Here is a 14,493-nt window from a genome sequence, read left to right on the forward strand (position 1 = left end):
CTTTCTATTTTTCGGCGTTATAGAGATATACGCGTTTTCCCTAACTTCGCCCTGCTTTTACATGCAGTTATCATACGCGACATAAGAGGAGTGCGCCCTTTGGGAATGTTAATCAACAGTATCCAACTTTAAACGTTAATAACTATTTAAATTTTAGTTTGATTGTCTTGCAGTCTTCGACAAAGTTTTTTGGAATATCATTAGAAGCTTAACTCCTTTTTGGTTCCTTGTTTGCATGTTTACATCTAGCGGCGATTTTGTGAACTGCGATTGCCCTCATATATTTTGACCAGGGGTTAAGGTTAACCGATTTCGCCCAAATTTGGATGGACAGTGTATTTTTTTCTTAATTTGGAACGACGCTGGGGTTAGGTTGTTAGATTGTTTTATATAAATTATTGTCACCCTAATGGGAATGATTTATAAATTCATTTGTTGAATTCAATTCAATTCAATTAAAAGAACAAATTATGCGACATTTTAACAATATACTAGAGGTAAACGATTTGGAATATACTCCAATAGACATTAACGTAAATGTTGCAAGTTACCCCATATGCGGGGTAACTTGCTACAAGCATATTTTTGTATATTCTGAAAGTAGGATACCGCTTTGATGTTGAGGGTGGTAAGCTAGCAGGAATGGGTGCCACAGGGGGTGGATAGCGGCAAACTATAGTGATAATCTCATCTCCATCCATCTCGAGTCCCGGATGAAAACGCACAACAATATTGTTGGTAAACACACGTTGCGGTTCCTGTAGTATTATGGGGAGGGGGGAGGGGGTTATTGAAACCATATTTTATCATGTCACAATACAAACCTGTTCAGTTCCACAACCTTTCAAAGGTAATTCAATGCTGTAACGCGTATCTCCTTTTCCAGCAATTTGACAAACACTGTTTCTATCAAAATTAGCGTAAGCGGTGCCGTAGAATTTTTCGTTAAACTTTAGCTCTACTTGCATAGAACCGGCCGCACAGTTCAAGGCCGCTTTAGTTCGGTTAAGGTATATAATGGGACTGAGATCATCAAGTTTCGTAACCTGAAAGGAGTAAAAACTGTATAATTAATCAACATATTCATAAATTGAAAAAGAAGATAAATGGACGCTGGTATCTTTATATACTTCTTCTGACTATTGAAACATAAAAGTACCGTTGCTAGGGTTAATAAGTTATAAGATTGAAATAAAATGGCACTAAAGTCCCGTACAATCTACAAACCTTTCCATCCAAAGTTGCTTCCTCTGGCAATCCTTGTCCATGATATTCGATGTAATTTGCATGCGAATCATAATTCGATTGTGATTCTATTGCGCTCACGCAACATATTATTATTATTATTATAACCAGCATTGGATAGTTCAGCATTATAGCGTCCATCTGCAAAGATTTGGAAAAGGGGGTGTCAATTTCTACATGTATGACGTGATCTCATATTTTTTGGATGAATGCCTGCTTCCTCATCTCGTACAGATCAGAAGTTAAGAAGCGCACCGCTTGTCAACTGCAAACAAACAAACAAACAAGTACTACCCACGCCGCTTCGTGTGTAGCGTAAATGACAGAAACAGCAAAGTTCGGTTGCCTCCAACTCCGAGTGAAATGAGTGAATCACAAAATAAATTGCGCCTAGTACAGAAGAACAAAATCTCTATTTACTTTACGCAGACCCATCTTAGACCGACAGTAAGCGAAGTGGAACAATTGATCAAGGTAAAAAGGGACTTACAAAACTGTTACATAAACAACTACAGTATAAGTATTAATAACTTTCAACTTTGTAGCCGAGTCAGAAAACTTCGTACCGAAGAACAACATGCACCCCGGCATCGAATATGAAAACGTCAAAACCAAGATCCCGTGTATTCAGCCAATGACCTGACGGAAATTCGCCTGCACGATTCGGCGCTACGCACGAGTAGGAGAGCCCGGGGCTAGTTGCCGGTTGTGATAAGTTGGCGGAATCCCTTTTTCTCTGTTTCTATTAGACATATAGCGCAGCCTCTCACTGTGTACCTCAAGTTATGTGAAACCCATTATCCAATGTGTTTTTGTTGCAAAATATTTTGTTTTGTAGATGTTGTGGGCGATATTGTGTTTTCGACCACAGCAACTAAATTTTCTAAATTTTAAACACTTTCTGTTATTTAGGTTGATTTTCCATCTATTTCCCGAATGATTAAATTTTTCGATAGTACTTGAAAAGAGCTATCAGTATCGGTATAGATATTACACCTACCCACAAACAAAAGTTATTTTTTAAATAGTTTTCCATAAAATATGCGGATAGGGTAAGTTATGGGCGGTCATGCACGCGGGGCAAGTTGGTGGTACTATTTAAAAGTCATCAAAAAATTTTTTCTGTGATTCACTGCAAAGTAAGAAAATCTTTTTTCTTGTGTATCTCGTCAATGCAGGAAACTTTTATTTCGGTCAATCGTTTGAAGAATTTCGAAAATTTGTTTTTGAATATGAAGTACGCGTCAAAGTCAAAATGCCGGGGTATTGAGCCTGAAATATAATATCAAGTTAAGTAGCCGAAAAACTCTAAGCTTGCTCATTGACCCTACTCCACGCTTTTCTAAACTTTCTTACTTCAAATCCTTGCTCTTCCTTGAGTACTATAGCTCTTAATATTTGAAAAATACTTTACCTTCCAGTCCCTTGCTAATTATATGTCGTAGCAATATAAATAAGGAGAAAGATTGACTCACTATAAATCGTTAATAAAAAGAAAGAATAAAATATAATATCAAATGTCGGTTGATGTACAGTTTTTTTGAAAAGACATTCAGCACGATCCAAAAAAACCTCTGGAGTAGTTGAATTTACAATTGATTTCTTATTTTTTGGCGTATCCAAACATACCGCCAACGCCTGGGCCGGGGTAAGTTGGCGGGTTTTCCGCGCCACATATTTTTGTCCCTAAAAACGGAGACGATGCATCAAACATTTAAATAAAATTCAGCGATGTTGACAACAGTCTGTTCTTTCATGCCACTTGTTCTATTTTGCAAGATCTACCTACATCGAAGCGATAAAAAATGAAAACACCGCCAACTAGCTCCGATCTTCCCTACGGATTATATTAAAAGTTTCACATCGAAGTAACAAACGATATCGATACAGGTACATCGAAATCTAAAATATTCCAATTTCGAATTTATCCTCACATGGTAAGCCTGAAAAGAGTATTTAACAGTTATGTGTCCAACAAAAAAACACCTTTAACAGGCCAACGAGGGTACCCGGGTACCCACAAATTGAAATGCTCATAACTGTGGCTTCCTTTAACCGATTTAGACAATTTTAGATGTTTTGGATTCAGGAACTCGTCTACTTTTTGATTCTGTACAATAAAACCGGAATAATGGATCTGGTTTTTTGGTAATCCGGATTTTTCGGAGTAATGTTACAGTACTAGGATATAATTTGTAAATTTTAATAATGTCCTAGCAATATGAATATCAAAACTCTTCAAATTGTCTCGGAAGTCTGCTTTTTTTTTGTACCGGACCCTATGGCAATTTAAAATATGGAATTGGAATGGAATGGCCACTCACGGCCCCATGGGAACCTGTCCGGAATGTCCGTTCCGGGGTCAAGTCACCAAATGGTTCCTAAACCACGAGATACAGCCTACTGATGCAATTCCAAGAATTTTGATACCCATATTGCTAGTATTCCATTGAAGTTCGCAAATAGTACCCCAGCACTGGAACCTGCTTCCGGAAACCCGGATTCCCGGGAACCGCATGAAGTAACCCGATTCATTTTTACCAAGTCCAAAAGTGGATGAGTTCCTGAATCCAAAACGGCCAAAAGTCTCGAAATCGGTTGGATATTACCTTAGTTATGGGCATTTTAGTTTTGTGAGTACCCGGGTACCCACATCGGCCTGTTACGTAGTAAAAAAATTCAGGAGCCCCTCCTCACTCCCACCCTTACTATATCAACAATATTATTAACCCAAAAGCTTGACTTAGTGAAGTTCTAATATGTCACAAAATTTCAATTTCCAGCTATGGATAAAACATAGGCATTTAATTAATTGAAACTTAAAAAGGTACCCGGGTACCGTGTCGGACACAAAACGGTCAATGAGAGTGAAACAATTCGTTTAGCAACAGCAGAGAATCGGATATACTTGTACCGAAATAACTTATTTTAGTAAAACCTTTCAGAAATTAGTAACAATTGTAGAATTCGTATTAACAGCCTAGAGTGTATGCTACTCCATTTCGGTAATGTATCTAACATTACCTACCAATCATTCTAAACTAAAACTGAAAAATTGTTCTAAAAACCTAATGACACATTCTTTCGTGACGTTATGTTATAACTTTATCAAATGAATGCCTACATCAAAACTTAATACAGATTCGGAAAGTAGACAAATTTTCACTAAATATTCAATAAACATATGCTGAATATACAGGAAGAGGATTGTTTTATGACCGATAATGTAACGTGACGTTACAACGCGTCACAAATCAGAACTTTCAACGTATTTCTATAAAAGTCAAAATATCTGCTCTATAAGATTTTTTATCAAGAACAAATCTTCTAGGATGTTTTTCTAAATAGCATACGAATAACTAGGTGTCATTAAATATATTTTTTATTGTTTTGTTTTTTATTAAGCATCTTTTAACTTTTGTGACGTTACAACGCTCCTTTTTCAGAAAAGCGATATCTCATTGCGTTGTAACGTTACGAAAATCTTCAACTTTTCCATAACTCTGAAAGTTGTGCTGGTGCTATTGTTTTGAGTAGAATCTCTATATATAAAAATGAAATGGTTTCCGTGTGTCATCGCATAACTCGAGAACGAGATATCGGATTTCTTTGATTTTTGTATTATTTTGTTGGTTATTTTCTGTGGAAGGTTCTTTGACATAAAATCAAATATTGAAATTTTCCTAATCCACCTATTAGTGCAATATATGCACCTTTTGCTCGATATCTCTATATACAAAACTGAAATGGTTTCCGTGTGTCATCGCATAACTCAAGAACGAGATATCGGAGATCTTTGATTTTTGCATTACTTTTTTGGTTATTTTCTGGGAAGGTTCTTTGACATAAAAATGAAATATTGAAATTTTCCCAATCCACCTATTGGTGCAATTGTGTTTTTCTCATGTATGCACCTTTTGCTGGATATCTCTATATATAAAAATGAAATGGTTTCCGTGTGTCATAGCATAACTCAAGAACGAGATAGCGGATTTATTTGATTGTTGCATTATTTTGCTGGTTATTTTCTGTAGAAGGCTCTTTGACATATGAATAAAATATTAAAATTTTCCTAATCCACCTATTAGTGCAATTATGTTTTTCTCATATATGCACCTTTTGCTGGATATCTCTATATACAAAAATGAAATGGTTTCCGTGTGTCATCGCATAACTCAAGAACGAGATATCGGATTTCTTTTATTTTTGCATTATTTTGTTGGTTATTTTCTGTGGAAGGTTCTTTGACATAAAAATCAAATATTGAAATTTTCCTAATCCACCTATTAGTGCAACTGTGTTTTTTTATACATGCAGCTTTTGCTGGATATCTCTATATATAAAAATGAAATGGTTTCCGTGTTTCATCGCATAACTCAAGAATCAGATATAGGATTTCTTTGATTTTTGCATTATTTTGTTGGTTATTTTCTGTGGAAGGTTCTTTGACATAAAAATCAAATATTGAAATTTTCCTAATCCACCTATTAGTGCAATATATGCACCTTTTGCTGGATATCTCTATATATAACAATGAAATGGTTTCCGTGTGTCATCGCATAACTCAAGAACGAGATATTGGATTTGTTTGATTTTTACATTATTTTGTTGGTTATTTTCTGTGAAAAGTTCTTTGACATAAAAATGAAATATTGAAATTTTCCCAATCCACCTATTAGTGCAATTGTGGTTTTCTCATGTGGTGGAAATGAAATGGTTTCCGTGTGTCATAGCATAACTCAAGAACGAGATAGCGGATTTATTTGATTTTTGCATTATTTTGTTGGTTATTTTCTGTAGAATGTTCTTTGACATATTAATAAAATATTGAAATTTTCCTAATCCACCTATTAGTGCAATTGTGTTTTTCTCATATATGCACCTTTTGCTGGATTTCTCTATATATAAAAATGAAATGGTTTCCGTGTGTCATCGCATAACTCGAGAACGAGATATCGGATTTCTTTGATTTTTGTATTATTTTGTTGGTTATTTTCTGTGGAAGGTTCTTTGACATAAAATCAAATATTGAAATTTTCCTAATCCACCTATTAGTGCAATATATGCACCTTTTGCTCGATATCTCTATATACAAAACTGAAATGGTTTCCGTGTGTCATCGCATAACTCAAGAACGAGATATCGGATTTCTTTGATTTTTTCATTACTTTTTTGGTTATTTTCTGGGAAGGTTCTTTGACATAAAAATGAAATATTGAAATTTTCCCAATCCACCTATTAGTGCAATTGTGTTTTTCTCATGTATGCACCTTTTGCTGGATATCTCTATATATAAAAATGAAATGGTTTTCGTGTGTCATAGCATAACTCAAGAACGAGATAGCGGATTTATTTGATTGTTGCATTATTTTGTTGGTTATTTTCTGTAGAAGGCTCTTTGACATATGAATAAAATATTAAAATTTTCCTAATCCACCTATTAGTGCAATTATGTTTTTCTCATATATGCACCTTTTGCTGGATATCTCTATATACAAAAATGAAATGGTTCCCGTGTGTCATCGTATAACTCAAGAACGAGATATCGGATTTCTTTTATTTTTGCATTATTTTGTTGGTTATTTTCTGTGGAAGGTTCTTTGACATAAAAATCAAATATTGAAATTTTCCTAATCCACCTATTAGTGCAACTGTGTTTTTTTATACATGCAGCTTTTGCTGGATATCTCTAAATATAAAAATGAAATGGTTTCCGTGTGTCATCGCATAACTCAAGAATGAGATATCGGATTTCTTTGATTTTTGCATTATTTTGTTGGTTATTTTCTGTGGAAGGTTCTTTGGCATAAAAATCAAATATTGAAATTTTCCTAATCCACCTATTAGTGCAATATATGCACCTTTTGCTGGATATCTCTATATATAACACTGAAATGGTTTCCGTGTGTCATCGCATAACTCAAGAACGAGATATTGGATTTGTTTGATTTTTACATTATTTTGTTGGTTATTTTCTGTGAAAAGTTCTTTGACATAAAAATGAAATATTGAAATTTTCCCAATCCACCTATTAGTGCAATTGTGGTTTTCTCATGTGGTGGAAATGAAATGGTTTCCGTGTGTCATAGCATAACTCAAGAACGAGATAGCGGATTTATTTGATTTTTGCATTATTTTGTTGGTTATTTTCTGTAGAATGTTCTTTGACATATTAATAAAATATTGAAATTTTCCTAATCCACCTATTAGTGCAATTGTGTTTTTCTCATATATGCACCTTTTGCTGGATATCTCTATATATAAAAATGAAATGGTTTCCGTGTGTCATCGCATAACTCAAGAACGAGATATCGGATTTCTTTGATTTTCGCATTATTTTGTTGGTTATTTTCTGTGGAAGGTTCTTTGACATAAAAATCAAATGTTGAAATTTTCCTAATCCACCTATTAGTGCAATTGTGTTTTTCTTATACATGCAGCTTTTGCTGGATATCTCTACATATAAAAATGAAATGGTTTCCGTGTGTAATCGCATAACTCAAGAACGAGATATCGGATTTCTTTGATTTTTGCATTATTTTGTTGGTTATTTTCTGTGGAAGGTTCTTTGACATAAAAATCAAATATTGAAATTTTCCTAATCCACCTATTAGTGCAATTGTGTTTTTCTCATACATGCACCTTTTGCTGAATATCTCTATATAAAAAAATTAAATGGTTTCCGTGTATTATCGCATGACTCAAGAACGAGATAGCGGATTTCTTTGATTTTTGCATTATTTTGTTGGTTGTTTTCTGTGGAAGGTTCTTTGACATATGAATAAAATAATGGAATTTTCCTAATCCACCTATTAGTGCAATTGTGTTTTTCTCATATATGCACCTTTTGCTGAATATCTCTATATATAAAAATGAAATGGTTGCCATCGCATAACTCAATAACGACATGATGGATTTCTTTGATTGTCGTATTATTTTCTGTGAAATGTTCTTTAGCAGGATCACAAAATATTAACATTTTCTTAATCTACCTATTTGTGCAAATCGGACATTTTTAGTTTAGGATTGTTTGCATAGTTTGTCATTATTAGTAATTACGTTTTAAAATGTCATTGATGTGCTATTGGTCCAGTTTTTATGCGACGGTGACAAACCTTGCTTACATGCATTTAAAAGAGCGGCGAGAGAGCTGATAAGTAACGTGTATGAAGGCACTATTCACAAAGGAGAGTATGAATGCAGCGATGCTTCGTGGAAACTAACGAATTCCCATGATTCAAACGGATTCAAATTCCGACTCGACTTTGAAAATGAAAATAAGTCATTGAATAGCACAGGCATAAATTCGAAGTACCGTTGATAGCATTGTTACAGTTTATAGAGATAGGCACAAATAAAACCATTGTTGATCAAAACGTATATTATAGGTTTTACAATCGGAATCACCTCACTGGAATTGAAATTAATAGAAATTGGATCCACAAGGATTGGTATTTTTGCTTTGGTTGTATTTTTCAGTGAATAATTATAGGCAGGACAACGTCTGTCGGGTCAGCTAGTTTTAAATATTTATCACATTTAGCCATTTTAATGATAATTTACTCGAATAACAATATGGGGTTATTTTTGTAATTGTAGCAGAAATAATTGATCAAACCAAGAAAAAAAAATCATATCTGTTGTGGATAGATTTGAGCCATTTGAGACATTTATTTATTTGACAGGGCTCAATATGGTCGTTTAACAGAGCCAGAATAGCAGCTTTTATCAAATATTTCACAAACAAAAACAAACTGGCAGTATTGCTTTGATTAATTTGGTATGGGATCAGATTCTCGATTCGAGTTTATAGTTTGATATTTGTATTATTGGGCTTAAGCAAGTGGATTTATATGACAAAGCGATCACAATTTAAGCACCAGACAATCGATAGTACTAAGTACACTGAAATATTGTATATATTATATTATTCTGAGAAAAGGAACACGTCACATCGCTGTGATGTAGGGTTCGTCGCGGTTGCGGTAATATAACCGCGCGGTATTTACTGCACCCGCACCGCAAAATCTGCGGTGCGGTGAGACACTTTTTCCCGCAGATGCGGTGCGGGAAAGAGCTTTTACCGCGCGGTTTTACCGCAACCGCACCGCAAAAAAATAATTGATAAAGTGATAATTTTGATTATTCTAAATTGATAAACAGAATGCTATTACAAAAGAAAATCTAGCTGTGCCCGAAATATTTTAACGCTATTATTTTTACGACATATTTTGGACTAGTTATTTGACACTTCTAAGTAAAAATTGACAAACTAACCATTTCAAATACATAAAATGCAAGATCCAAATAGAGACAAAATTATTCGATCATTTAAAAACAATAAATTTGTACTCTTAAATCCAATTTAAAAGTGCATCACTTCTCCCGATTTCTGTTGGTAATCGTGGAATTGTGAATCGTTTTCGATATCAATTTTTCAATTGCGAATTTTGACTAATTTAAAGGAATTAGAGATTAACTAATTATGCTTGGACTTAAACACAACCCAAAGAATATAATTATCTTCGTCAAACCAAACGAATTTGCAATAATTGGCAGTAAAGGATACAAATGTATGAAAGAGTCCAAAATAAGGAGGGGACCAAATTTGGATGATTATTCTATCATTCGTTCATCAGCATCGTATTTCTATCTTCTTTGATTGCTGTGTAAATTCAACGTGAATTTTTCTACAGTCAATTGTAATGGATTCTTTCTCAAAAAGTATGCTACATAACTTTTTTTCGCGTACTTCCATTCAAATTTACTATAATTTTCTACCAAATTAAGTCCTAATATTTTTCAGTTAAGACTATTTTGTAGCTTTTTTGAAGCTTTTTTTTGCCAAATACCACATAGTTTGACTCCCGTTCACTGCAATTGAAGTTTTTGCCTTTGGCAAAATATTTGGCAAAATATTAGAGGAAAATACATTAAATGCTAGAACTTTCGAACTAGCCTTAGGAAAATTACACTTCATTCATTTTCAAAGGGAGCAATCTTAGTTGTTTCTTGAAAAATGCGGAAGTTAGAGTTTTGAGATATATTGTCCGTAAAACCCCCTATTTATAAAAATCATTTCTGCTGTATGTTACAAATCATCATTACTTTTTTGGTTATTTTCTGGGAAGGTTCTTTGACATAAAAATGAAATATTGAAATTTTCCCAATCCACCTATTAGTGCAATTGTGTTTTTCTCATGTATGCACCTTTTGCTGGATATCTCTATATATAAAAATGAAATGGTTTCCGTGTGTCATAGCATAACTCAAGAACGAGATAGCGGATTTATTTGATTGTTGCATTATTTTGTTGGTTATTTTCTGTAGAAGGCTCTTTGACATATGAATAAAATATTAAAATTTTCCTAATCCACCTATTAGTGCAATTATGTTTTTCTCATATATGCACCTTTTGCTGGATATCTCTATATACAAAAATGAAATGGTTCCCGTGTGTCATCGTATAACTCAAGAACGAGATATCGGATTTCTTTTATTTTTGCATTATTTTGTTGGTTATTTTCTGTGGAAGGTTCTTTGACATAAAAATCAAATATTGAAATTTTCCTAATCCACCTATTAGTGCAACTGTGTTTTTTTATACATGCAGCTTTTGCTGGATATCTCTAAATATAAAAATGAAATGGTTTCCGTGTGTCATCGCATAACTCAAGAATGAGATATCGGATTTCTTTGATTTTTGCATTATTTTGTTGGTTATTTTCTGTGGAAGGTTCTTTGGCATAAAAATCAAATATTGAAATTTTCCTAATCCACCTATTAGTGCAATATATGCACCTTTTGCTGGATATCTCTATATATAACACTGAAATGGTTTCCGTGTGTCATCGCATAACTCAAGAACGAGATATTGGATTTGTTTGATTTTTACATTATTTTGTTGGTTATTTTCTGTGAAAAGTTCTTTGACATAAAAATGAAATATTGAAATTTTCCCAATCCACCTATTAGTGCAATTGTGGTTTTCTCATGTGGTGGAAATGAAATGGTTTCCGTGTGTCATAGCATAACTCAAGAACGAGATAGCGGATTTATTTGATTTTTGCATTATTTTGTTGGTTATTTTCTGTAGAATGTTCTTTGACATATTAATAAAATATTGAAATTTTCCTAATCCACCTATTAGTGCAATTGTGTTTTTCTCATATATGCACCTTTTGCTGGATATCTCTATATATAAAAATGAAATGGTTTCCGTGTGTCATCGCATAACTCAAGAACGAGATATCGGATTTCTTTGATTTTCGCATTATTTTGTTGGTTATTTTCTGTGGAAGGTTCTTTGACATAAAAATCAAATGTTGAAATTTTCCTAATCCACCTATTAGTGCAATTGTGTTTTTCTTATACATGCAGCTTTTGCTGGATATCTCTACATATAAAAATGAAATGGTTTCCGTGTGTAATCGCATAACTCAAGAACGAGATATCGGATTTCTTTGATTTTTGCATTATTTTGTTGGTTATTTTCTGTGGAAGGTTCTTTGACATAAAAATCAAATATTGAAATTTTCCCAATCCACCTATTAGTGCAATTGTGTTTTTCTCATACATGCACCTTTTGCTGAATATCTCTATATAAAAAAATTAAATGGTTTCCGTGTATTATCGCATGACTCAAGAACGAGATAGCGGATTTCTTTGATTTTTGCATTATTTTGTTGGTTGTTTTCTGTGGAAGGTTCTTTGACATATGAATAAAATAATGGAATTTTCCTAATCCACCTATTAGTGCAATTGTGTTTTTCTCATATATGCACCTTTTGCTGAATATCTCTATATATAAAAATGAAATGGTTGCCATCGCATAACTCAATAACGACATGATGGATTTCTTTGATTGTCGTATTATTTTCTGTAAAATGTTCTTTAGCAGGATCACAAAATATTAACATTTTCTTAATCTACCTATTTGTGCAAATCGGACATTTTTAGTTTAGGATTGTTTGCATAGTTTGTCATTATTAGTAATTACGTTTTAAAATGTCATTGATGTGCTATTGGTCCAGTTTTTATGCGACGGTGACAAACCTTGCTTACATGCATTTAAAAGAGCGGCGAGAGAGCTGATAAGTAACGTGTATGAAGGCACTATTCACAAAGGAGAGTATGAATGCAGCGATGCTTCGTGGAAACTAACGAATTCCCATGATTCAAACGGATTCAAATTCCGACTCGACTTTGAAAATGAAAATAAGTCATTGAATAGCACAGGCATAAATTCGAAGTACCGTTGATAGCATTGTTACAGTTTATAGAGATAGGCACAAATAAAACCATTGTTGATCATAACGTATATTATAGGTTTTACAATCGGAATCACCTCACTGGAATTGAAATTAATAGAAATTGGATCCACAAGGATTGGTATTTTTGCTTTGGTTGTATTTTTCAGTGAATAATTATAGGCAGGACAACGTCTGTCGGGTCAGCTAGTTTTAGATATTTATCACATTTAGCCATTTTAATGATAATTTACTCGAATAACAATATGGGGTTATTTTTGTAATTGTAGCAGAAATAATTGATCAAACCAAGAAAAAAAAATCATATCTGTTGTGGATAGATTTGAGCCATTTGAGACATTTATTTATTTGACAGGGCTCAATATGGTCGTTTAACAGAGCCAGAATAGCAGCTTTTATCAAATATTTCACAAACAAAAACAAACTGGCAGTATTGCTTTGATTAATTTGGTATGGGATCAGATTCTCGATTCGAGTTTATAGTTTGATATTTGTATTATTGGGCTTAAGCAAGTGGATTTATATGACAAAGCGATCACAATTTAAGCACCAGACAATCGATAGTACTAAGTACACTGAAATATTGTATATATTATATTATTCTGAGAAAAGGAACACGTCACATCGCTGTGATGTAGGGTTCGTCGCGGTTGCGGTAATATAACCGCGCGGTATTTACTGCACCCGCACCGCAAAATCTGCGGTGCGGTGAGACACTTTTTCCCGCAGATGCGGTGCGGGAAAGAGCTTTTACCGCGCGGTTTTACCGCAACCGCACCGCAAAAAAATAATTGATAAAGTGATAATTTTGATTATTCTAAATTGATAAACAGAATGCTATTACAAAAGAAAATCTAGCTGTGCCCGAAATATTTTAACGCTATTATTTTTACGACATATTTTGGACTAGTTATTTGACACTTCTAAGTAAAAATTGACAAACTAACCATTTCAAATACATAAAATGCAAGATCCAAATAGAGACAAAATTATTCGATCATTTAAAAACAATAAATTTGTACTCTTAAATCCAATTTAAAAGTGCATCACTTCTCCCGATTTCTGTTGGTAATCGTGGAATTGTGAATCGTTTTCGATATCAATTTTTCAATTGCGAATTTTGACTGATTTAAAGGAATTAGAGATTAACTAATTATGCTTGGACTTAAACACAACCCAAAGAATATAATTATCTTCGTCAAACCAAACGAATTTGCAATAATTGGCAGTAAAGGATACAAATGTATGAAAGAGTCCAAAATAAGGAGGGGACCAAATTTGGATGATTATTCTATCATTCGTTCATCAGCATCGTATTTCTATCTTCTTTGATTGCTGTGTAAATTCAACGTGAATTTTTCTACAGTCAATTGTAATGGATTCTTTCTCAAAAAGTATGCTACATAACTTTTTTTCGCGTACTTCCATTCAAATTTACTATAATTTTCTACCAAATTAAGTCCTAATATTTTTCAGTTAAGACTATTTTGTAGCTTTTTTGAAGCTTTTTTTTGCCAAATACCACATAGTTTGACTCCCGTTCACTGCAATTGAAGTTTTTGCCTTTGACAAAATATTTGGCAAAATATTAGAGGAAAATACATTAAATGCTAGAACTTTCGAACTAGCCTTAGGAAAATTACACTTCATTCATTTTCAAAGGGAGCAATCTTAGTTGTTTCTTGAAAAATGCGGAAGTTAGAGTTTTGAGATATATTGTCCGTAAAACCCCCTATTTATAAAAATCATTTCTGCTGTATGTTACAAATCATACATTTTTTGCAGTTTTTCTAAGGTAATGTATAGAGCAATTTTTTGTCAAATATGGCGCCGTTCTCATTGATGAAATACAATATGTTTTTATTTCACTGTATTGGAATATATGCGCTACTATATAGAAGTACTGGTATTTCGACTTTAAATTTTTGTTGGTGAAATTCCTTTAAGAATGAAAGGTGGTTTTACTACGTAAATGCGA

The 14,493-nt window shown here is 33.4% G+C and overlaps 1 protein-coding gene across 3 annotated transcripts in view; it reads right to left on the reverse strand.

Moving 5' to 3' along the window:
* Nucleotides 1–14,493, reverse strand: part of LOC131683153 (uncharacterized) — a 529,082-nt gene that overhangs the window by 217,257 nt on the left and 297,332 nt on the right. For all 3 annotated transcript variants that reach the window (XM_058964983.1, XM_058964984.1, XM_058964982.1), the window contains exons 2-4: nucleotides 1,228–1,386; nucleotides 825–1,046; nucleotides 610–758 (exon numbers count right to left, since the gene is read on the reverse strand). In XM_058964983.1, the coding sequence (XP_058820966.1) occupies nucleotides 610–758; nucleotides 825–1,046; nucleotides 1,228–1,386 (530 nt within the window). The remainder of the gene's footprint in view (nucleotides 1–609; nucleotides 759–824; nucleotides 1,047–1,227; nucleotides 1,387–14,493) is intronic.

Source organism: Topomyia yanbarensis, chromosome 2 (genome assembly GCF_030247195.1).
Source record: "Topomyia yanbarensis strain Yona2022 chromosome 2, ASM3024719v1, whole genome shotgun sequence".
Taxonomy (NCBI): domain Eukaryota; kingdom Metazoa; phylum Arthropoda; class Insecta; order Diptera; family Culicidae; genus Topomyia; species Topomyia yanbarensis.